The 24,613-nt window shown below is 41.5% G+C and overlaps 1 protein-coding gene across 1 annotated transcript in view; it reads right to left on the reverse strand.

The window, feature by feature from the left end:
* Positions 1–24,613, reverse strand: part of DAAM (disheveled-associated activator of morphogenesis-like protein) — a 113,171-nt gene that overhangs the window by 40,462 nt on the left and 48,096 nt on the right. Inside the window, 9 exon segments of the mRNA XM_071688108.1 lie at positions 4,034–4,248; positions 4,758–4,955; positions 5,699–5,974; positions 8,226–8,333; positions 9,905–10,036; positions 13,118–13,302; positions 13,305–13,327; positions 15,568–15,683; positions 16,814–16,951. Of these exon segments, the coding sequence (XP_071544209.1) occupies positions 4,034–4,248; positions 4,758–4,955; positions 5,699–5,974; positions 8,226–8,333; positions 9,905–10,036; positions 13,118–13,302; positions 13,305–13,327; positions 15,568–15,683; positions 16,814–16,951 (1,391 nt within the window).

Raw genomic sequence — 24,613 nt, forward strand, 5'->3', positions numbered from 1 at the left:
TATAAAGAACTAATCTATATATATATATATATATATATATATATATATATATATATATATATATATATATATATATATATATATATATACATTTTTTTTTTTCAAACTATTAACCATTTCCCACGTTAGCGAGGTAGCGTTAAGAACAGAGGACTGGGCCTTTGGGGGAATATCCTCACTTGGCCACCTTCTGTGTTCCTTCTTTTGGGAAATGAAAAAAAGCGAGAGGGGAGGATTTCCAGCCCCCCGGTCCCTATATATATATATATATATATTTTTTTTTTTTTTTTTTTTTATACTTTGTCGCTGTCTCCCGCGTTTGCGAGGTAGCGCAAGGAAACAGAAGAAAGAAATGGCCCAACCCCCCCCCCCCATACACATGTACATACACACGTCCAGACCCGCAAATATACATACCTACACAGCTTTCCATGGTTTACCCCAGACGCTTCACATGCCTTGCTTCAATCCACTGACAGCACGTCAACCCCTGTATACCACATGACTCCAATTCACTCTATTTCTTGCCCTCCTTTCACCCTCCTGCATGTTCAGGCCCCGATCACACAAAATCTTTTTCACTCCATCTTTCACCTCCAATTTGGTCTCCCTCTTCTCCTCGTTCCCCCCACCTCCGACACATATATCCTCTTGGTCAATCTCTCCTCACTCATTCTCTCCATGTGCCCAAACCATTTCAAACACCCTCTTTCTGCTCTCTCGACCACGCTCTTTTTATTTCCACACATCTCTCTTACCCTTACGTTACTTACTCGATCAAACCACCTCACACCACACATTGTCCTCAAACATCTCATTTCCAGCACATCCATCCTCCTGCGCACATCTCTACCATAGCCCACGCCTCGCAACCATACAGCATTGTTGGAACCACTATTCCCTCAAACATACCCATTTTTGCTTTCCGAGATAATGTTCTCGACTTCCACACATTTTTCAAGGCTCCCAAAATTTTCGCCCCCTCCCCCACCCTATGATCCACTTCCGCTTCCATGGTTCCATCCGCTGACAGATCCACCCCCAGATATCTAAAACACTTCACTTCCTCCAGTTTTTCTCCATTCAAACTCACCTCCAATTGACTTGACCCTCACCCCTACTGTACCTAATAACCTTGCTCTTATTCACATTTACTCTCAACTTTCTTCTTCCACACACTTTACCAAACTCAGTCACCAGCTTCTGCAGTTTCTCACATGAATCAGCCACCAGCGCTGTATCATCAGCGAACAACAATTGACTCACTTCCCAAGCTCTCTCATCCCCAACAGACTTCATACTTGCCCTCTTTCCAGGACTCTTGCATTTACCTCCTTTACAAACCCCATCCATAAACAAATTAAACAACCATGGAGACATCACACACCCCTGCCGCAAACCTACATTCACTGAGAACCAATCACTTTCCTCTCTTCCTACACGTACACATGCCTTACATCCTCGATAAAAACTTTTCACTGCTTCTAACAACTTGCCTCCCACACCATATATTCTTAATACCTTCCACAGAGCATCTCTATCAACTCTATCATATGCCTTCTCCAGATCCATAAATGCTACATACAAATCCATTTGCTTTTCTAAGTATTTCTCACATACATTCTTCAAAGCAAACACCTGATCCACACATCCTCTACCACTTCTGTGTATATATATATACACATCCGTAAATATTGAGTCTAGTAATTCTGGTTACATTTTACTGTTTGAGGAGAGAGAGAGAGAGAGAGAGAGAGAGATTTATCAACATTACGGTCAAGACAACAGACGGGCCACGTCACAAATTAATCCTTTAATTACCTTAATGATTTCCATGGACAGTAAAATAATCGTAAAGTAATTTCAATACTTTACCCAATTCTTTCGTATACCCCATTAACCAAAATTACCTCATACAATATAATCTCTTTCCTCGTCCCATCTAGAAATAATTAATCTATTTCAAGAAATAATATCGTTTACAATAATCATTAATTGCACTTAAAGCAATTAATATTTTTGTTATGTAATCTTTTTGTTATATCATCACAGTTCATTGTCTGGCACTGGGAATAAGTTCATGTGTGTGTAGTGAAGGATCAAGGTAATGAGAAGTATTTTTGGAGTTATAATAATAATAAATGTTTTTCTTTTTTCCAAAAATCTTCTATTGCTTATTTCAAGATCAAAGTTGGCTTGACCATTAGTTCCATCTTTGTGGTCATTAAAGTTACTACATCACCGACACAGTGATATACTGATGGTTTGTGAGTTGTTTGGGTGTTATATGAACCACTAAATATACAGTTAAACATGTTGTATGACTTATTTCACCTTCAGTGTAGCTTAATTATAGGAAAAGGGACATAAAAGAAAAATAAAATGGGTGGATAGTGTTTGGAAAATGGTGAGAAACACTTGCATTATCTTCCGTGTTCTGAGATGGCATTTTCTTTCCATTAGGAAACAAATGAAGTTACCTTTTCCATTTCATACTATTCACCATTTCCTGCGTTAGCGAGGTAGCGTTAAGAACAGAGGATGAGGACTGGGCCTTTGAGGGAATATCCTCACTTGGCCCCCTTCTCTGTTCCTTCTTTTCGAAAAGTAAATACAGGAGGGGAGGATTTCCAGCCCCCCTGAGCTCCCTCCACCTTTTAGTCGCCTTCTACGACACGCAGGGAATACGTGGCAAGTATTCTGCCTCCCCTATCCCCAGGGATAGATTAAGTTACATGTCTAACATTTCAATAAGTGGCATAACTCCTTCAAAACCTTAAACTAACACTTCATATGTCCAATAAAAACCTAATTGGTTAGATGCTGAGAAAGAATAGCATATAATTCTTACAATTATCAAACTCTGGCATATTGTTCAGGTTTTGATCCAAGTTATGATGCATGTCTAACTGGCGACTCCCGATCATGGAGAACAGAGAACAATAATAACAGTCCACAGAACAATTGTTATGTGTCTGTCATACTATGAAACTCATGCTAGACAAGCAACACAAAAAATAATACAGGCCCGTAATAAATGAACCACAAAATTATAATATCATGCACATATGTGTTCATCAAAACAAACATCAAATTATCTTTAAAAATCATAATTTCAAACTCCTCCTCTTCTGGTCTCTCCATTACCCTTTGGCACTCGAAATGAATTAGTTTGGAACAGAAATATATATATTTCAATAAACATATATATATGGGAATAAATAAAGGCAGACAGTATGAATTATGTACATGTGTATATATGTATATGTCTGTGTGTGTATATATATGTGTACATTGAGATGTATAGGTATGTATATGTGCGTGTGTGGACGTGTATGTATATACATGAGTATGTGGGCGGGTTGGGCCATTCTTTCGTCTGTTTCCTTGCGCTACCTCGCTAACGTGGGAGACAGCGACAAAGCAAAATAAATAAATATATATCAATAAACACAAGACCATACTGAAGCATTTACAACCTTGCAAAAAATGTCGTGTAGGGTATGTGAGAAGGGTAAGTGGATCTAACCAAGATGCAGTTTTGCACTTAAGAACAACTGCTCAATCATCAAAGATGAATTAATGTTATATGTTTCCAATGCTTTCAAGTGACATCTAATTTTAGGAAAGGAAAGGTCGAGACATCTTTTGAATGTCCAGTAAACCTTCAAAGACATTAGAATAACATTCACTTGTCTAGGCACTTACACCTTTGCACTTAAGAACAACTGCTCAATCATCAAAAATGAATTCATGTACATGTTTCCAATGCTTTTAAGAGACATCTAAGTTTAGGAAAGGAAACGTCAAGACATCCTTTGAATCTCCAGTCAACCTTCAAAGACATTAGAACAACACTCACTTGTCTAGGCACTTACACCTTTGCACTTATGAACAACTGCTCAATCATCAAAGACGAATTCTTGTACATGTCTGTAATGCTTTTAAGAGACATCTAAGTTTAGGAAAGAAGGGTCAAGACATTCTTTGATGCTCCAGTCAACCTTCAAAGACACATTAGAGCAACACTCACTTGTCTAGGATGTCATTTTGCAAGGCCCTCAACTTCTCGATGACAGGTTGGATGCCTAGCATGAGGAACTCATACCGGAGATGAAGCCTGAACTCGAGTGAGTCTTCTCCCGGACCCCAGCGGATAATGGCATTAATGAAGGACATGAGGGCAATCTTGAGGGACAGCTCGTCTGCATAATTACCCCAAGAACGATCGAGGTCCACAATCAGGGTCTGTGTGAGGGTGAGATTGTACAACCTTGGTTAACCATTTGAAGTTGAGACATCTTGATCGTATTCATATAAACCATATGAACACCAAGCTCACTCTAGTATTTCCATAACACATTGAGGCAATATTATGTATCATTACTGAGTCAATGCAAAATCAAATACTTGAACACCAACTCACTGTATATTTCCATAAACATTAGCAATATATTATGTATCATTACTGAGTCAATGCAAAATTCAAATACATCTTGACCATATATATAAAAACCATATGAACACCAAACTCACTGTACTATTTCCATAAGACATTAAAGCAATATATTGGTGTATCATTACTGAGTCAATGCAAAATTCAAATACATCTTGATCACATATATACAAACCATATGAACACCAAGCTCACTGTACTATTTCCATAAGACATTAAAGCAATATATATTGGTGTATCATTACTGAGTCAATGCAAAATTCAAATGCCACAAAAACACACAGGGACCCCATCAACTCACCTGGAACCTAGTTCTTTCTCCTGCAAACTTCTGAAAATGGAGCATAGATTCGAGAACTTTTTTATGTCCACCTGGAAGCAGACAGACACCACCCAGGATTTCCAAAACCATTGTCTTCGTCTTGAGGTTTTCTGTACTCAAACTTTGCGAGATGACGTTCATACACGTAGGGTGAGCTAAAATATGCTTCCGTCCATTCTGAAATTATATTGAAAAAAATTCTTATCATTAAGTATACAGAGTTAAGATAGACAGTTACATGTTTTGTGAACATAGTAATGTCCTCTTTGGCAAATCCAACAAGCTACAGTTATTACATTTTAGTCAGTATGAGAAATTTATAAATGACAGTGTTTCATGAACATGAAGTGCTTACTAAATCCAAAATCCTACAATTTTAATCAGGTTAATGGTATGATGACACCAAAAGAACAATTTCTCGACACCATTTTGGGTCAAACACCAAATTAGGTTACCACATCACTACTGTATGCCACTCCACTTCCATACAAAGTACAATGGGTGTGGACTAAGTGCTCTACACAGATGGAAAACAACTTAAATATAGTTAGAATTAAAAATTATATCAAGATATAAGAAAGGTATATATAAGAAAGTTGTATGATGTGAAAAGATTATAGCGGTATGAATGACGAAGACTTCCAACATACATACATCATATTTCTGTTCATATTCTTACAACTGGTTAGTTAATCATAACAATTTCCATTTATCTAAGTCTATAACTCCTTTCTAACCCTAATAAAGCACCATAAGGAACCATGCCTTCCTTTGCACCCATCCATTCTCTAACTATCATGTAAAAAAATACAATAAAAAACCCAAAGATGTCTACCATCCACAGCCAAACCCCTCAACCAATTAATACATCATCACACACACACACTCACATCATCCAATAAAAATAATAACACACTTACCGAATTATTCATTAAGGCTTTAACACAGGCAATGACATGCATGTGGATGCTCGACTGGAAGGTGGTGTCATCCATCTTGGTCAGGAAGTGGAGGAGGGAAGTCAGTCCACCAGCTTCCATGAATTCGTTCACGAAAGTGTTGCTCTGTGTGGCCAAGGCAGTCTTGAGTCCTTCTGTGTACTTGAGCCACGAGTGTTGCTGGTACTGGTCCGTGGGCACCGTCAGCTCTGCATATTCCTCTAACTTGGCTATGTACGCTTCGGGGCGCTCAATTTTCTGGAAGGACAATGAAAATCAGAGGTCAAACACATTGAACAAGTTGCTTGTCCCATCACAAAACTACTACTTTGGTTTATATATCAACACTACTTTCGTTTATAGAACTCAAGATCAATTTTGATTGTGGGTATGACATTAATATGATAAGGTGTTTTATATACATCATACACATTAATGATAGCTGCGGCAAGAGCAATTTTGATTCTGGGTATCACATTAATATGATAAGGTGTTTTATATACATCATAAACATTAATAATAGCTATGGCAAGACCAATTTTGATTTTGGGTATGATATCAATGTTTTATACACATCATAAACATTAATGACAGCTGTGGCAAGACCAATTTTGATTTTGGTTATCACATTAATATGATAAGGTGTTTTATATACATCATACACATTAATGATAGCTGAGGCAAGACCAATTTTGATTCTGGGTATCACATTATTATAAGGTGTTTTATATACATCATACACATTAATGACAGCTGTGGCAAGAGCCACCATTTCAGTGGCTGTCAAGTTCCACTCCTCTGACCTCGTTAGCTGTTCTTTCTCTCTGCCTCAGCCACATATGCACCAGTGACACATCCTACCCACAAAAAATTACAATCTCTCCTTGTCATACATGACATTGGACTTCAACTCTACATTTTCCTGAAGTGACCACTATGCACTAGCTCCAACTTTTGACCAAATGGTTGGAGCAATAGATACAAGTAGATAGGAAGGTTTAGGTAGAACAATTAGGTAGAAACATTAGGTAGAAGTAGAAGGTAGGAACACTGGGCTGGAGCATTAGGAAGAAGTAGATATTAGGAAGAAACATTAGGTAGAAGTAGTAGGTAGAAACACTGGGCTGGAGCATTAGGAAGAAGAAGACATTAGGTAGGAATTTCTGCAAATGCTGCACTACAGTTCCCTTCTGGCAGTGGCCTGTTAAGGTCAAGGCGCTAACAGCTAAATAGCGGTACTGGAGTTCCAGTTGTGAACAGACGTCAAGACATACAGACAGACAGACAGAAGTGAGAACTAGTTCAGAGAAGGAATAACCTTCGTGGTAACCTATCCTTCTACATAAATACAACCCTTTTTTCTTTTTCTTTCAAACTATTCGCCATTTCCCGCATTAGCGAGGTAGAGTTAAGAACAGAGGACTGGGCCTTTGATGGAATATCCTCACCTGGCCCCCTTCTCTGTTCCTTCTTTTGGAAAATTAGAAAAAAAAACGAGAGGAGAGGATTTCCAGCCCTCCCTCAGCTCCCTCCACCTTTTAGTCGCCTTCTACGACACACAGGGAATACGTGGCAAGTATTCTGCCTTCCCTATCACCAGGGATAAATACAACCCAAACCAATGAAAACTCAAGTTACTCAAAAAACTTATACATTAGGCGAGACATGTTTGAGGCACCAAAAAAAAAAATATATATATATATACGTATAGTGAAGCTTATCCCTGGGGATAGGGGAGGCAGAATACTGGCCACGTATTCCCTGCGTGTCGTGGATGGCGACTAAAAGGTGGAGGGAGCTGAGGGAGGCTGGAAATCCTCCCCTCCTGTGTTTACTTTTCCAGAAGAAGGAACAGAGAAGGGGGCCAGGTGAGGATATTCCCTCAAAGGCCCAGTCCTCTGTTCTTAACGCTACCTTGCTAACGCGGGAAATGGCGAATAGTTTGAAAAAAAGAAAGAAAGAAGTGAAGCTCAATATATTACAAGTGTACATTTTAAACTGGTTTCATATAACAAGTGTGCATTTTCAACTGGTTTCATATTACAAGTGTACATTTTAAACTGGTTTCATATTACAAGTGTGCATTTTAAACTGGTTTCATATTACAAGTGTACATTTTAAACTGGTTTCATATTACAAGTGTGCATTTTAAACTGGTTTCATATATCATGCCATTTTGATTTCATGGAAAAGATTTGTAGTTAACAAGTATACATGTATATGTGCTGTGTGTGGACGTGTATGTATATACATGTGTATGTGGGTGGGTTGGGCCATTCTTTCGTCTGTCTCCTTGCGCTACCTCGCTAACGCGGGACACAGCGACAAAGCAAAATAAATAAAATAATAAATAAGCATAAACGACTACCTGTATTATCATTATTGGAGAGAGAAAAACTAATCAGTCTTATAGAATAGGGTGGGTAATCAGAAACAGAGACAAGTCCAGCATGATTGTATCACACAATAGCCATCATTATGAACACAAACCACTGCATAGGATAATCACCTTGTTAGAAGACTGAAGTGTGTGGTAGTCATACAGGAGCTGAAGTTGCTTCTCGGGTGGGAAGTTCAGGATACCATTCTTCTGAATGGCAGTTAGGTCGAGCTCATCCTGGGGTGAAAAGAAACCATCATCAGTTACGTCTAGCTCATCCTGGGATGAAATCATCATCAGTTAAGTCTAGCTCATCCTGGGAGGAAAAGAAATGGCCCAACCCACCCCCATACACATGTATATATATACACGTCCACACATGCAAATATACATACCTATACATCTCAATGTACACATATATATACACACACAGACATATACATATATACACATGTACATAATTCATAGTCTGCCTTCATTCATTCCCATCGCCACCTCGCTACACATGGAATAACAACCCCCTCCCCCCTTATGTGTGCGAGGTAGCGCTAGGAAAAGACAACAAAGGCCACATTCGTTCACACTCAGTCTCTAGCTGTCATGTAATAATGCACCGAAACCACAGCTCCCTTTCCACATCCAGGCCCCACACAACTTTCCATGGTTTACCCCAGATGCTTCACAGGCCCTGGTTCAATCCACTGACAGGCCATTATATGCTTTCTACAAGTCTTGAGAATACAATCACCAAACACATGCTGCTACAAATACAGTTTATCCTACAGTCTTTATATATAGCTTCGTCTGTGTGCATAATCATTATCATAAACATTACCAGACTCCATTATATAGTGGTGACTGTGAAAGCAAGGCCTCTCCTTCGACAAGAATCCATCATTCACAATGGACAGAAATCAGGACAGTTCTGTCAAAAAACAATTTATTCCAAAGGAGTCCATCATTTCCCTTCTCCTGTGTAGAGTCCAGCCCAACAGCTGCATGAGGACCAGAAAAGGAGTCTTGGGTTTGTACAATGCCTACAAAAGCCTTTTCCACTCTCCATGTATTTTTCAGAGGTGATACACGCCAAAGGTTCCTTGTGGACACAAGTATATGATTCTCTCAGGGCGAATTCATCGTACATCTGGCTGCTGAGACTATAGTATTTCTAATGGTAGAAGAAGCATCAGCAAACTGCCTCACTGTGCCCCAGGCTATCTTGAGGGTGGATGATGATGGCTTTTTCCCTAATCTTCCAGGTCCATTTCTGGAATATCGCTTCTGGGAGTTGTGTATTTCTCCCATCTATACATCTGAAGGGTTGGCTCATATTTTTTGAAGGAAGTAAAAAGCCTAAATTCTTGCCTAGAAGCAAGAAAAAAAAAAAAAATGGATGCATGAAAGAGAACTTGGCACAGTGGATGCTTAGAACATACAAACAGGTGGCTGCTTGATGGAGTGTACGTTATTAGTATCTCACCTCTTTTGGGAAACTAGGACCTTATAAAACTAAAACACACAAACCAATTCCAAGCCACTATATCTCCTACATGCCATGGAATGTGATTAAGATGAGCAGGAATGGTGGACTGGCTGGGAATTTTCCTGTATCCTGTACTAATGTACTAAAGAGAACAAGTTTGTAACCTCCCCCATGCAATGGTTATCACACACACACGAAAAACCAACACTGACTCCATCTCTTTCATTTACCACACTGTTTTAATCATCATTTAAAAACCTCTGCTTTAAAAAAATAATAAAAAAGGTGGGAGGAGGGGGGAGTGTATGAGTAATAACGATCGTACCAGTAGTTCTGTGACTTTGGTTTGGAGTTCCTCTGGGGCTAAATGGTCAGTCATGTTGGGTGGTGGTGCCATCTGCACCATCTGTGGCTGTTCCGACACCACATGTTCAATCTGGGGAGGTTCCGAACCCTTCTGCGAAGAGGAAGGAGAAAATGAAGCATTATCTACATATATTTGCTTATAAAATGCTGTATTACCTACATATTTGCTTCTTCAAGTGTGTGTGTGTGTGTGTGTGTGTGTGTGTGTGTGTGTGTGTGGGGGGGGGGGGGGGGGGGGAGATGAAGGGGAAATGGAAAAAAAAAAGAAAGGGAGAGTGAGGGGGGAGGAAGGGAAAGAAAAGTGTGGTAGGGAGAGAGAGAGGAGAGAGAGAGAGAGAGAGGAGAGAGAGAGAGAGAGAGAGAGGGGGGGGGGGGGTGAAGAATGACAGAATTTGAATGAGATATTAATGTAATGGCCATCTTCACTACATGCAACTGCAGAGTATCTCTGTCCCTACATGGCAGAGAGTACAAAACAGAACTGTATAAACCACTGGTGATATATGAACTATAAACCACTGGTGATATATGAACTAACATCATACATTTGCTGTACACTACCACTGTCAAAAATATAGCAATGAAAACGTAAAAGTTAGCACATCTTTAAATGAAAATGTAAAAGTTAGCACATCTGTACATCGGAGACCCTGAAATGAATTACTTTAAGCAAGAAATCAATTATAAAATTACTACAAGGATGATGAATGAGCACGAAAAAACCTTATTATTGTGCCAAACCAGAACTTAGGAGGCAAATAACTAGATTAAAATTAATGTACCATTAAACTCGTGGTAAATTGGTTTAATATATGCATGAACCATTGTGCTATATAATACAGTCCAGTCCATACACAACCTTCCCTTATCACTGTGCTCTCTCTCTCTCTCTCTACCACTTTTCTTTCCCTTCCTCCCCTCACTCTCCCTTTCTTTTTTCCATTTCCCCTTCTCTCTCTCTCTCTCTCTCTCTCATCTCTCTCTCTCTCTCTCTCTCTCTCTCTCTCTCTCTCCTTCCTGCTTTACCCTTCCCTAAACTCATATAGATTCTCTACAGGTCCAGCCCCCCACACTGGCAATTTACCAACATTCCAACCATTTCCAAACTTCATCTTCAACTCTTCCAATCATTCCTGTCTCTGTTTCCAATTTTCCATATTCATAACCATTTTCATTCTTTGCCATTCAAAAACCTAAGATCCGTCTCTATACCTTGCATTTTCCCCTGTGACATTGGTCACGCTATATATCAAAATCTAATTCTTATTCCTCCTATGAAACTTAACTACAACACCCGTAGGTTGTTCTTAACTCACAACTGTCCTCTCTCACACCCCGGCCATTTGTTTACATGTAAACATCATCCAAACATCCAATCATTCACTATATATTTTGACTCAATTTACTCCCCCAATATCTGAAAGACCTGACCACCTCCACTATGTACATCACTTTAGACCACTCTGTCTTCAATAACCTCCAGGTTCATAATGTTTTTATTATACACAATCTCTTCTTTTGCCTTAATTAAACAGGAATAGGGGAATAACAACCTCATTTGCATACACCCAGTTTCAAGCAGTAAGGCACCATTTTTCTCAATCTAAATTCTTTCATCTAAACACAAAAACCCTGTCCACAGATGTATGTCAGAACCCAGACATTCTAATCATTCCTTTCAAATTAATGGTGAGTAAGTGGGGTTGTCCAAAATCAAAAGGTTAAGATAAATGAATAAAGGGAAAATATGAGGTTGGAATATACTATGAGCATTGGATATTAATGATACACAAGAATATACAGTAAGTCATTTCAAGTGACGAATTAACTCGTTTCAAGTGATGATGGAGACGGCAAAGGACATAATTAGGCGCTCATTTCAGCAGTAGGCCTACTGATAATTGCCTTGGTCATTAAGGAAGACAAAGTCATTTTGCAACAACAGAATAGATTAATTACCTTCCTCAGGAGTGCAAGATAATGACCACACATGCTCTCCCTGTACTTAATGGTCATGTAACAACTGTAATGATGATAATACAGCAGTTCATGCTCGGGTAAAGATGGTCATGTAATATGATCATGGTGATAATAATGACATAAATGTCTGTTATCTATCAATGCAGTTCTAAACGGGCAGAAAAGTAGTGAGAATGTAGCAGTCAGACAGATAGTGGAGATACTGAAGATAGTAATTTAGTTATTCATCACAAGGCATTGATGCAAAGGGTAATGATGTTGGATTGAACACAGACAAAACCCAGACTCATTTCACTTGCTAATTAACCTTTATAAATCCTTTTCATGTTCTTGAGGTTTATTGACTTTGAGACAAACTTTCTATCGCCATTTGCAACCATTTTTCATCATTGCAACCTTATCATATTCATTGAATGATGACTGGAAAGCTGTATTGCTAAAGACAATAACAATGCTCTTGGTTAATGAGATGCGTATGCAAATGACTTAACTCATCTTGCTAAAGGGCAAACATCACTCATTTCTCATCTTGTATTATCACAGATCAGGGACATCCATCTCGACTTCCATGCCTGAGTGTCCCACATGAAACACCCAGGGTCCAAAATTCCTGGAGTGTTATTGTGTGATGGTTTCTGCCTTTTGTTCATGATCAAATTACACTTAGTCTCTCACAGTCATTCAACTTGTTCATAAACTGCCTCTTTCATACACCAAGATGTCATGAACAAGATGGGGACAAATATAAAATGTAAATTATTCATAATGGAAGCATACATTACACACATTTTACATCAGAGAATGGGATCAGAAATATACATCTTTATAAACATTTTCACAAATACATTGGAAGGGAAAAATACCTCTTTTGCTAAAGCCATGGGCCAGAAGAGAGGTCAAGTTTGTTATGTGTTGTGGACACAAGAATCTCAATCGTTAATAACATATACACAAATGTAGTTGAACTAACAACCATTGACCTTACATCATATGTTAAGACAAAAAAGAACATAATATACATTTCTTTTGCTAAAGCCATGGGCCACAAGAGAGGCCAAGTTTGTTGTGTGTTGGGGACACGAGAATCTCAATCGTTAATAAGATATGCACAGATGTAGCTGAACTAACAACCATTGACCTTACTTCATATGTTAAGACAAAGACATAATAATATACATCTCATAAAACTTACAAAGCAAAAGCAATTGGAATACCACTCCCCTCGCCTCATCTTCCCTCTCTTCATCCTTCTTGACCTTGACCTGGGTTCTGAGTGTGACCGTTGTCTGTAACGGTCACCAGCACGGCTGTTACTGTGTGACCAATCTGGTGACGACGATACACGATCACCGAACGACGTCACTCGTTCCTGGAAGTCTCTCGCAGGTCACTGAGGCTTGACCTGGGAGAACGTTGGGATCTCTGTCTTCAAACTCATCTCAATTTATGATGTGATCATGAATCATACATAATATTATAGACTTGGAGTGTTAATATATACTTATAGTCTTGTACATATACATCCACAATTATTCTTAAATACTGTACTATTTATGAATAAATGTATTCATAATTTAAGATAACACTAATGTCATATGACTTCAAAGGAAAGCTTCCACACTCAATTTTATCCACAAGATTCAAATCTACAGAGTAAATTCTACTGCAATTATCTTTTCTTTTTTTTAATATCTTTATTGAAATGAGGTGGACTGAAATACAGGGACCAAACCCTGTGCATGAATAAATGTATTTATTACCTACCCACACAACATGTATTTATTACCTCACCCCCACACATCATGTATTTATTACCCCACCCCCACACAACATGTATTTATTACCCCACCCCCACACAACATGTATTTATTACCTCCACCCCCACACAACATGTATTTATTACCTCACCCCCACACATCATGTATTTATTACCCCACCCCCACACAACATGTATTTATTACCTCACCCCCACAACACATGTATTTATACCCCACCCCCACACACATGTATTTATTACCCCACCCCCACACAACATGTATTTATACCCCACCCCCCCCCACACAACATGTATTTATTACCCCACCCCCACACAACATGTATTTATTACCTCACCCCCACACAACATGTATTTATTACCCCACCCCCACACAACATGTATTTATTACCTCACCCCCACACAACATGTATTTATTACCTCACCCCCACACAACATGTATTTATTACCTCACCCCCACACAACATGTATTTATTACCCCACCCCCACACAACATGTATTTATTACCCACCCCCACAAATCATGTATTTATTACCCCACCCCCACACAACATGTATTTATTACCTCACCCCCACACAACATGTATTTATCACCCCACCCCCACACAACATGTATTTATTACCCCACCCCCACACAACACAAGCTGTGGCGAATGAGCTAAAACAACCCCGCCAAATGTCTGGGTTTAACTACCTTATGATGATGGTTAAAAAAATTATGGTAAAAAACTTACATTGGAGGCTTCCTAAATACAGTGAATCACATGTACTAATAAGGTTCTAACTACAAAATTATCACATGTACTTCTATGATCCTCAGGTTCAAAAACCAAAAAACCAAATCTAAAGTTGACAAACTCAAATCCCCTTCTGCAGGACAAGACATTTCCATATATCCAAGTTAGAACAAGAATATCTTTGACATTTTATGTCTCTTATGCCTTGCATATATTTTTTTTGGGGGGTCATAGTCAACAATGCATCATATTCGCCTGTCATCCACCTGTTGTTACCTTCATCACAACCATCTCCCATCTTCTATCTGGGGGACACACTTGTAACCTGTCATCCACCTGTTGTTACATTCCTCACAACCACCTCCCATCTTCTATCTGGGGGACACACTTGTAACCTGTCATCCACCTGTTGTTAAATCTATCACAACCATCTCCCCTCTTCTATCTGGGGGACACACGTGTAACCTGTCATCCACCTGTTGTTACATCAATCACAACCATCTCCCATCTTCTATCTGGGGGACACTTGTAAAATCTAAATATCCTATTAAGACAAAAAAGGGAAGGAATGAATAGTTCCTAATATATTAAGGCAATTTGGTGATGCTGGAATTGCCATTGTTAATTAGGAATTTGATCGCTTGAGTTAGATAACTGGAAACCAGTTCACTCATCTATTCATTCCACTTTTGGGTGGATATACAAACTTGGTATATCCACAATTATCATCTTCCTCTGATTGGCCTAATTTGCCACAAATGGGAAATTTAATTTTCACACATCACTAGGAATAAGATACACCTTAATTAAACAAACACCATCTAATTATCATATTGTTAACCCCTCCACCTAAACCACCAGTTAACCAATTACATCTGTCCAATCTATAAATCAACCAACTAAACTCTATAAAAAAAGTTTTTAATTCCACTCAGTTAATTAATCCCTTTCAAAACTACCATTCAATCACCCCACTTTGGTTTGATAATCACCCGTTGGACCAGCTGATATTCCCACCTAAACTACCATTACATCAGCTTATCCTGACTTATAGCCAACAGCTTGATCTCAGCTTGCCTAAATCCATCTATGGAAAGGGAAGACTGAAGGCAACAGCTTGATCTCAGCTTACCTGAAGCCATTTACTGAGGGTCGTTTTATGGAGTTGAGGTTAGGTTTGGGGATGTCTGACCAAGCTGGGATCTTGGTCGAACTTTTAATGGACCCCCAGTCTGGTCTCAAGCTTTCCTGTAATGTTTGAAATTGAATTAGAAATGTATTTTATCCCCTAACAATAAATAAACACTTAATACATAAGAGGATCATATGTTTACAGTAATTAATGAGCTTAATATATCTGTATACAAAATCTAAGTCTTCTCTGGGTCTATATAGAAGACTTTTTAATGATGTGAGTTAAATTGTTCTCAAGAGCTGAAGTACCCACACACACACACACACACACACACACACACACACACAACTACACACACTGTATATCTCTTCAGTCTACAAACTGGCTGTTCTTATTAGTAATACCTTGACCTGTGTAATAACCAATTACTGTTTCTGTGTGGAGGGTTAAGTGATACAAGATGAAACAAGACATAATGATTACTTGCAAATCCTGCACAATTACACCAATTAAATTATGAATTACATCTAATATATATGTTAAAGTTAACTTTTCACTAACTCGACATGTACAGCAATTTATCATTCTCACTTGGAAATAAATAAAGACTTTGTTCTTAAGAAATCAGGTGTCAGCACATAAACTAAAATGGCTAAATCAATAGTACTATTAAGTACTAAAATTGGTAAATCAATAGTACTATTAAGTACGAAGATTGCTAAATCATTAGCACTATTAAGTACTAAAATGGCTAAATCAATAGTACTATTAAGTACTAAAATGGCTACATCAATAGTACAATTAAGTACTAAAATGGTTACTGCCCTGGCCTTATGTGGGTCAAGGACACGAAAACTCCCCTTGCCCGGGCCTTAGGGGGTCAAGGACACTTAATCCCTTTGACCTGGCCTTATGTGGGTCAAGGACACTGTAACTCACCTTGACCTGGCCTTATGTGGGTCAAGGACACTGTAACTCACCTTGACCTGGCCACATACGAGTCAAGAACCCAGTAACTCACCTTGACCGGACCCCATACGAGTTAAGGACCCTGTAACTCACCTTGACCTGACCCCACTGTCGTAACTCACCTTGACATGGCCCTATCTGGGTCAGGGACCTCGTAACTCACCTTGACCTGGCCCCATACGAGTCAAAGACCCTGTAACTCACCTTGACATGACCCCACCCCCGTAACTCACCTTGACCTGGCCCTATCTGGGTCAGGGACCTCGTAACTCACCTTGACCTCTGCCCACGCGGGCCAGGGTATCTTGTCGACTCCGGCCCTCACACTGGCCCAGGAGGTGGAGGGCCAGCGGTCCAGGCTTGGGTTGGGCCACTCCTCGACCGTCAACCCTCGGAAACACGAGCCCAGCGCCTGCAAGTACACACCAGAACACACGTTAGTACACACGGGGCACTGTCTGCCTGCTGGGTACTGCCTGCCTGCTGGGTACTGCCCTGTTCTCCCTGCTGGTTATTCTGCCTGCTGGTACTGCCCTGTGTCTGTCTGCTGGGTACTGCCCTGTGTCTGCCTGCTGGGTACTGCCCTGTGTCTGCCTGCTGGGTACTGCCCTGTGTCTCCCTGCTGGGTTATGTCTGCCTGCTGGGTACTGCCCTGTGTCTGTCTGCTGGGTACTGCCCTGTGTCTGCCTGCTGGGTACTGCCCTGTGTCTGCCTGCTGGGTACTGCCCTGTGTCGTCTGCTGGGTACTGCCCTGTGTCTCCCTGCGGGAAACTGCCCTGTGTCTGCCTGCTGGTTATGTCTGCCTGCTGGTACTGCCCTGTGTCTGTCTGCTGGGTACTGCCCTGTGTCTGCCTGCTGGGTTATGCCCTGCCTGCTGGGTACTGCCCTGTGTCTGCCTGCTGGGTACTGCCTGTGTCTGCCTCTGGGTACTGCCCTGTGTCTTGTCTGCTGGGTACTCCCCTGTGTCTCCTGCGGGGTACTCCCCTGTGTCTGTCTGCTGGTACTGCCCTGTGTCTGCCTGCTGGGTTATGTCTGCCTGCTGGGTACTGCCCTGTGTCTGCCTGCGGTACTGCCCCTGTGTCTGTCTGCGGGGTACTCCCTGTGTCTGTCTGCGGGGTTTATGTCTGCCTGCTGGGTACTGCCCTGTGTCTGTCTGCTGGGTACTGCCCTGTGTCTCCCTGCTGGGTACTGCCCTGTGTCTGTCTGCTGGGTACTGCCCTGTGTCTGCCTGCTGGGTACTGCCCTGTGTCTGTCTGCTGGGTACTGCCCTGTGTCTGCCTGCTGGGTACTGCCCTGTGTCTGCCTGCTGGGTACTGCCCTGTGTCTGTCTGCTGGGTTATGTCTGCCTGCTGGGTACTGCCCTGTGTCTGTCTGCTGGGTACTGCCCTGTGTCTGCCTGCTGGGTACTGCCCTGTGTCTGTCTGCTGGGTACTGCCCTGTGTCTGCCTGCTGGGTACTGCCCTGTGTCTCCCTGCTGGGTTATTCTGCCTGCTGGGTACTGCCCTTTTCCCTGCCTGCTGGGTACTGCCCTGGGTCTGTCTGCTGGGTACTGCCCTGTGTCTGTCTGCTGGGTACTGCCCTGTGTCTGCCTGCTGGGTACTGCCCTGTGTCTGCCTGCTGGGTACTGCCCTGTGTCTCCCTGCTGGGTACTGCCCTGTGCTGTCTGCTGGGTACTGCCTGTGTCTCCCTGCTGGGTACTGCCCTGTGTCTGCCTGCTGGTACGCCCTGTGTCTGTCTGCTGGGTTATGTCTGCCTGCTGGGTACTCCCCTGTTCTGTCTGCTGGGTACTGCCCTGTGCTGCCTGCTGGGTTATGCCCTGTGTCTGTCTGCTGGGTACTGCCCTGTGTCTGCCTGCTGGGTTATGTCTGCCTGCTGGGTACTGCCCGTGTCTGTCTGCGGGGTACGCCCTGTGTCTGTCTGCTGGGTTATGTCTGCCTGCTGGGTACTGCCCTGTGTCTGCCTGCTGGGTACTGCCCTGTGTCTGCCTGCTGGGTACTGCCCTGTGTCTGTCTGCTGGGTACTGCCCTGTGTCTGCCTGCTGGGTACTACCCTGTGTCTGCCTGCTGGGTTATGTCTGCCTGCTGGGTACTGCCCTGTGTCTGTCTGCTGGGTTATGTCTGCCTGCTGGGTACTGCCCTGTGTCTGCCTGCTGGGTTATGTCTGCCTGCTGGGTACTGCCCTGTGTCTGTCTGCTGGGTACTGCCCTGTGTCTGTCTGCTGGGTTATGTCTGCCTGCTGGGTACTGCCCTGTGTCTGCCTGCTGGGTTATGTCTGCCTGCTGGGTACTGCCCTGTGTCTGTCTGCTGGGTTATGTCTGCCTGCTGGGTTCTGCCCTGTGCCCTGCCTGCTGGTTATGTCTGCCTGCTGGGTACTGCCCTGTGTCTGCCTGCTGGGTTATGTCTGCCTGCTGGTACTCCCCCTGTTTTCTGTCTGCGGGGTACTGCCCTGTGCCTGCCTGCTGGGTTATGTCTGCCTGCTGGGTACTGCCCTGTGTCTGCCTGCTGGGTTATGTCTGCCTGCTGGGTACTGCCCTGTGTCTGTCTGCTGGGTTATGTCTGCCTGCTGGGTACTGCCCTGTGTCTGCCTGCTGGGTACTGCCCTGTGTCTGCCTGCTGGGTTATGTCTGTCTGCTGGGTACTGCTCTGTGTCTGTCTGCTGGTACTGCCCTGTGTCTGCCTGCTGGGTTATGTCTGCCTGCTGGGTACTGCCCTGTGTCTGTCTGCTGGGTACTGCCCTGTGTCTGTCTGCTGGGTTATGTCTGCCTGCTGGGTACTGCCGTGTCTGCCTGCTGGGTACTGCCCTGTGTCTGCCTGCTGGGTTATGTCTGTCTGCTGGGTACTGCCCTGTGTCTGTCTGCTGGGTACTGCCCTGTGTGTCTGCTGGGTTATGTCTGCCTGCTGGGTACTGCCCTGTGTCTCCCTTTCTGGGTACTGCCCTGTGTCTGCCTGCTGGGTTATGTCTGCCTGCTGGGTACTGCCCTGTGTCTCCCTGCTGGGTACTGCCCTGTGTCTGCCTGCTGGGTACTGCCCTGTGTCTGCCTGCTGGGTTATGTCTGCCTGCTGGGTACTGCCCTGTGTCTGCCTGCTGGGTACTGCCCTGTGTCTGCCTGCTGGGTACTGCCCTGTGTCTGCCTGCTGGGTACTGCCCTGTGTCTGCCTGCTGGGTTATGTCTGCCTGCTGGGTACTGCCCTGTGTCTGCCTGCTGGGTTATGTCTGCCTGCTGGGTACGCCCTGTGTCTCCCCTGCTGGGTTATGTCTGCCTGCTGGGTTTACTGCCCTGTGTCTGCCTGCTGGGTACTGCCCTGTGTCTGTCTGCTGGGTACTGCCCTGTGTCTGCCTGCTGGGTACTGCCCTGTGTCTGCCTGCTGGGTACTGCCCTGTGTCTGCCTGCTGGGTTATGTCTGCCTGCTGGGTACTGCCCTGTGTCTGTCTGCTGGGTACTGCCCTGTGTCCTCCCTGCTGGGAAACTGCCCTGTGTCTGCCTGCTGGGTACTGCCCTGTGTCTGTCTGCTGGGTACTGCCCTGTGTCTCCCTGCTGGGTACTGCCCTGTGTCTGCCTGCTGGGTACTGCCCTGTGTCTGCCTGCTGGGTTATGTCTGCCTGCTGGGTACTGCCCTGTGTCTGCCTGCTGGGTACTGCCCTGTGTCTGCCTGCTGGGTACTGCCCTGTGTCTGTCTGCTGGGTACTGCCCTGTGTCTCCCTGCTGGGTACTGCCCTGTGTCTGTCTGCTGGGTACTGCCCTGTGTCTGTCTGCTGGGTACTGCCCTGTGTCTGCCTGCTGGAGGGGCAGTGTCAAGCTGTGACAGAAGGTAGCTTATGGTCAGCTTACCAGTGTGAAGATAAGCCGAATTTATGCTAAATATAAACCCACAGCTTAATACAGCTTAAGTAAGTGAGGTTTAAGTTAAATATAAACCCCTGGAATTAAGCATGATAAGCTTAGAGATAACCCACTGTAGTAGACCATGATAAGCTTAGAGATAAACCACTGTAGTAGACCATGATAAGCTTAGAGATAAACCATTGTAGTAGACCATGATAAGCTTAGAGATAAACCACTGTAGTAGACCATGATAAGCTTAGAGATAAACCATTGTAGTAGACCATGATAACCCTTAGAGATAAACCACTGTAGTAGACATGATAAGCTTAGAGATAAACCACTGTAGTAGACCTGATAAGCTTAGAGATAAACCACTGAGTAGACCATGATAAGCTTAAGATAAACCACTGTAGTAGACCATGAAAGCTTAGAGATAAACCACTGAAGTAGACCATGATAAGCTTAGAGATAAACCATTGTATAGACCATGATAAGCTTAGGTAAACCATTGAGTACCTGAAGCTTAAGAAAAACACTGTAGTAACCATGATAAGCTTAGAGATAAACCATTGTAGTAGACCATGATAAGCTTAAGAAAAACCACAGTAGTAGACCATGATAAGCTTAGAGATAAACCACTGTAGTAGACCATGATAAGCTTAGAGATAAACCACTGTAGTAGACCATGATAAGCTTAGAGATAAACCACTGTAGTAGACCATGATAAGCTTAGAGATAAACCATTGTAGTAGACCATGATAAGCTTAGAGATAAACCATTGTAGTAGACCATGATAAGCTTAGAGATAAACCACTGTAGTAGACCATGATAAGCTTAGAGATAAACCACTGTAGTAGACCATGATAAGCTTAGAGATAAACCACTGTAGTAGACCATGATAAGCTTAGAGATAAACCATTGTAGTAGACCATGATAAGCTTAGAGATAAACCACTGTAGTAGACCATGATAAGCTTAGAGATAAACCATTGTAGTAGACCATGATAAGCGTACAGATACGCCAGTGTATTAGGCTACCCTACGCTATGTACGCTATACGCCTGAGGGCGTTCCAATGTGGCTACGCTCTACGCTTAGCTTGGTTCCTTGCGTTACGGGCAGCTTAAGCTGGCAGCCAACAATACCCAGCTTTGGTTCAGTAACTCGTTAAAAGCAATTCCCCAGCGGTTGTGAGAGGCCAGTCAGGGAGGGACACACTTGGGGTCTGGTATAGTGAACAGAGGACTGGCAACTGTGTTCTCCCTCTATCTACATGTTCCATGTTATTATTCATATATTTCTCCCTCTATCTACATGTTCCATGTTATTATTCACATATTTCTCCCTCTATCTACATGTTCCATGTTATTATTCATATATTCTCATCTATCTACATGTTCCAGTATTATTCAATATTTCCTCTACTACATGTTCCATGTTATTATTCATATATTTCTCCCTCTATCTACATGTTCCATGTTATTATTCATATATTTCTCCCTCTATCTACATGTTCCATGTTATTATTCATATATTTCTCCCTCTATCTACATGTTCCATGTTATTATTCATATATTTCTCCCTCTATCTACATGTTCCATGTTATTATTCACATATTTCTCAATCTATCTACATGTTCCATGTTATTATTCATATATTTCTCCCTCTATCTACATGTTCCATGTTATTATTCACATATTTCTCCCATCTATCTACATGTTCCATGTTATTATTCATAATATTTCTCCCTCTATCTACATGTTCCATGTTATTATTCACATATTTCTCCTCTATCTACATGTTCCATGTTATTATTCATATATTTCTTCTCTTCTACATTCCTATATTCTCATTTTTCATTCTCTCATGTTCTTATTATTCATATATTTCTCCCTCTATCTACATGTTCCATGTTTATATTCATATATTTTCCTCCCTCTATCTACATGTTCCATGTTTATTATTCAATATTTCTCCCTCTATCTACATGTTCCATGTTATTATTCACATATTTCTCAATCTATCTACATGTTCCATGTTATTATTCATATATTTCTCCCTCTATCTACATGTTCCATGTTATTATTCATATATTTCTCCCTCTATCTACATGTTCCATGTTATTATTCATATATTTCTCCCTCTATCTACATGTTCCATGTTATTATTCATAATATTTTCTCCCTCTATCTACATGTTCCATGTTATTATTCATATATTTCTCCTCTATCTACATGTTCCATGTTATTATTCATATATTTCTCCCCTCATCTACATGTTCAGTTTATTTCTATATTTCTCCTCTATCTACGTTCCATGTTATTATTCATATATTTCTCCCTCTATCTACAATGTTCCATGTTATTATTCATATATTTTTCCTCTTTCCTCTATCTACATGTTCCCATGTTATTATTCATATATTTCTCCCTCTATCTACATGTTCCATGTCATTATTCACATATTTCTCCCTCTATCTACATGTTCCATGTTATTATTCACATATTTCTCCCTCTATCTACATGTTCCATGTTATTATTCACATATTTCTCCCTCTATCTACATGTTCCATGTTATTATTCACATATTTCTCCCTCTATCTACATGTTCCATGTTATTATTCATATATTTCTCCCTCTATCTACATGTTCCAGGTTATTATTCACATATTTCTCCCTCTATCTACATGTTCCATGTTATTATTCATATATTTCTCCCTCTATCTACATGTTCCATGTTATTATTCATATATTTCTCCCTCTATCTACATGTTCCATGTTATTATTCACATATTTCTCCCTCTATCTACATGTTCCATGTTATTATTCATAAATTTCTCCCTCTATATACATGTTCCATGTTATTATTCATATATTTCTCCCTCTATCTACATGTTCCATGTTATTATTCATATATTTCTCCCTCTATCTACATGTTCCATGTTATCACTCATATATTTCTCCCTCTATCTACATGTTCCATGTTATTATTCATATATTTCTCAATCTATCTACATGTTCCATGTTATTATTCACATATTTCTCCCTCTATCTACATGTTCCATGTTATTATTCACATATTTCTCCCTCTATCTACATGTTCCATGTTATTATTCATATATTTCTCCCTCTATCTACATGTTCCATGTTATTATTCACATATTTCTCAATCTATCTACATGTTCCATGTTATTATTCACATATTTCTCCCTCTATCTACATGTTCCACGTCATTATTCACATATTTCTCACTCTATCTACATATTCCATGTAATTATTCACATCTTTATCCCTTCATCTACATGTTCCATGTAATCATTTACATATTCATTTAATTACAAGATCATTTGTATACATATACACCATCCAACACTACATATTTCCCCCCCACAATACATATACACCATCCAACACTACATATTTCCCCCCCCCCCACAATACATATAGACCATCCAACACTACATATTTCCCCCCACAATACATATAAACCATCCAACACTACATATTCCCCCCCCCCCCACAATACATATAGACCATCCAACACTACATATTTCCCCCCCACAATACACATAGACCATCCAACACTACATATTTCCCCCACAATACATATAGACCATCCAACACTACATATTTCCCCCCCACAATACATATAGACCATCCAACACTACATATTTCCCCCCCACAATACATATAGACCATCCAACACTACATATTTCCCCCCACAATACATATAGACCATCCAACACTACATATTTCCCCCCACAATACATATTTCCACAGGGTCTGGAGCAGGGAAATCAATATGTCGGGTTTGTTGGGAAATATTCCACCACTCAACCTTTACATTATTACGTGTACCATTACACAACACAGACCTAACCATGGCTCACCCAACTGTTACTTGCTGTATGAGGCAACATATATATATATATATATATATATATATATATATATATATATTTTTTTTTTTTTTTTTTTTTTTTTATACTTTGTCGCTGTCTCCCGCGTCTGCGAGGTAGCGCAAGGAAACAGACGAAAGAAATGGCCCAACCCCCCCCCCCCCCATACACATGTACATACACATGTCCACACACGTGTATACATACCTACACAGCTTTCCATGGTCCACCCCAGACGCCTCACATGCCTTGATTCACTCCACTGACAGCACGTCAACCCCTGTATACCACATCGCTCCAATTCACTCTATTCCTTGCCCTCCTTACACCCTCCTGCATGTTCAGGCCCCGATC

The sequence above is a fragment of the Panulirus ornatus genome, chromosome 45 (assembly GCF_036320965.1).
Source record: "Panulirus ornatus isolate Po-2019 chromosome 45, ASM3632096v1, whole genome shotgun sequence".
Lineage (NCBI taxonomy): Eukaryota > Metazoa > Arthropoda > Malacostraca > Decapoda > Palinuridae > Panulirus > Panulirus ornatus.